Source organism: Pteropus vampyrus, unplaced genomic scaffold, assembly GCF_000151845.1.
Source record: "Pteropus vampyrus isolate Shadow unplaced genomic scaffold, Pvam_2.0 Scaffold35, whole genome shotgun sequence".
NCBI classification, from domain to species: Eukaryota; Metazoa; Chordata; class Mammalia; order Chiroptera; family Pteropodidae; genus Pteropus; species Pteropus vampyrus.
Genome location: NW_011888816.1, coordinates 7046161 through 7048310, shown reverse-complemented (window position 1 = coordinate 7048310; position 2150 = coordinate 7046161). Strand labels below are relative to the sequence as shown.

Sequence of the window (2150 nt, the reverse complement as noted above, 5' to 3'; positions counted from 1 at the left end):
CAGAGAGTTGGAATATATACATTTTTCACCTTCTAGGATTCTGTGATTCCACTGGTATTTGCTAAATGTAACCTTTCTGAATGGCAACTGTAAAATGGGATAATAAAATCTCCCTCCCAGGGGATTGTGAGAACTGAATGAGTTAGCCATGCCTGACATAGAATCTGATGCACAACAGGTGTTTAATAAATGGTAGCTCCCCCGGTTAGTGGTGTCAGGAGGATAACGGTGACAGTCACAGAACCCAGAAGAGTATTCTCTGTTCCTGGAATGCATTACAAGCATCATGTCAGGCCTCATTGCACAGCCTTTCAAGACCATTGCACAAAGTCTAATTCAAAGTCTTCAGCACCTAGAGGAGATGAGGTCAGCTTCAAGTCACCCCACAGATAGTCAGTGACACAAATCTTTATGGGTAAGCTGAAAGCTGTGTCGTAGGACCACACCCACATGTTCATTTCTTCATAGGTTTACTGGACATGCCCAACAGAAGACGTGGACTCTTTTGAGATGGAATTCTATGAACTCATTACTTCCCCTCCTAACAATGTGCGGACAGAGCTCTGTGGACAAATTCGGGACATAATGCAACAGAGTCTGGAGCTGCACAACCTGACTCCCAATACCGAGTATCTGTTTAAAGTCAGAGCCATCAACGATAATGGACCTGGGCAATGGAGTGACATCTGCAAGGTACTATATATATTATTTCTTTAAAAGCTCTGGATGCAGGTCTGTTAGGATGATCCCAAGATCACAGAACCTACCATGTGACTGCACCCCCCCTTCCCCCCACCCCGCCATCCCATAAAATGTGTTAACTCAGGGCCAGAGAGAGGGCTGCTGGCTTCAACTGACTTTGCAAATGAGGCCCGAGAATTATTAGTTCAGTTTGATTCAAAAAACATTTGTGCTAGTCATTGGGTTAGGTTGTAGAGATTTAGAGGAAAATAAGATATAATCCATGCCTTCGAGGAATTCAAGGTCTAGTAAACAAGTAATCAGGGTGTCAGGACAAAAAAAGAGTTGCATGTTAGCCCCAGTGGTGACTCAAGGCAAGGATAAGGTGCCAGATTTAACAAACACAAATACAGGATGCCCAGTTCAATTTGAATTTCAGGCTAATGACATGCAATTTTTTTTAGTAGAAGTATGTCCATTCAATATTTGGAGTATACTTATGCTAAAATATATATTTATTTGTTGTTTATGTGAAAGTCAAGGAAGAGCCACTGGGCAGGTCAGGACAGAGTCCATAAAAGAAGGTACAAGATTATTCCTGTCTTCTTTGTGATGCAAGACTAATTCTTCTTTATATCCCTAGGTACAACCTGCTAATTGATATATAGCAGGACATACATTCATGAGTATAATTTTATTGATATTCACAGGAGAAAGGGAGGAAAAATATCAAGACTACACAGAGCTATCTTACTTTATAACCCTGATGGTACTCTTTGGAATCAGAGTAGAGTATGTCTTAATTGGAGATTCTCTAGAAGAAAAGATAGTCCATCCATTTAAGCTTTCGAAAAGAGAAGTTTATGATACAGAGAAGGGAGTCTTATGAGACCACTTCCGGCCAGGGCATGTATCTGATACCCAAGAGAACTGGAAAGTCATCAGTTTCTCTCTCTCTCTCTCTCTCTCTCTCTCTCTCTCTCTCTCTCTTCTTTTTCTCCCCTCCTCCCTCCTTCTCTTCCTCCTTCCCTCTCTCTCATCTGAATCTGCACCACTTTCAGCTCTCCCTTAGTTTTTCCTCCCTAAACTCAGCTTGCATGTGATTTTGGATTGTCATCGTCCAATCTCTGTAGGACCAACGTAATCTGACTAGCAACACTCCTTTTGTCTCCAGTCAAATACTTGCAGAACAGAATCTGATTGGTTGCTACCTCTAGTGATAAAGAAAAGCGAGAGGTAGGGTGGGGCCAGGATTTTGCTGTTGGTCATCTACCAATAGCAAGCCTCGTGAGGGTGGAGGCTCTCTACTCCATCCTGCTTGCCAGTTCCCGAGGTCATGTTCTCCTTCTGGAGCCCAGAACTCGCATGTACGCCCATTCCCACCCCCAGAGGTCGGACACCTAGGAAGGAAGTAGGATAAGAAAGTCAGCCCGGCTGCTGCTCCTGCTATACCCCAGCAAGTCATCTTG

General features: G+C 43.3%; 1 protein-coding gene across 1 annotated transcript in view; it reads left to right on the top strand.

The window, feature by feature from the left end:
• The window catches only part of TRIM42 (tripartite motif containing 42), a 30612-nt gene that overhangs the window by 16276 nt on the left and 12186 nt on the right, over nucleotides 1–2150 (top strand). The window contains exon 4 of the mRNA XM_011357452.1: nucleotides 469–693. Coding sequence (XP_011355754.1) covers nucleotides 469–693 — 225 coding nt within the window. The remainder of the gene's footprint in view (nucleotides 1–468; nucleotides 694–2150) is intronic.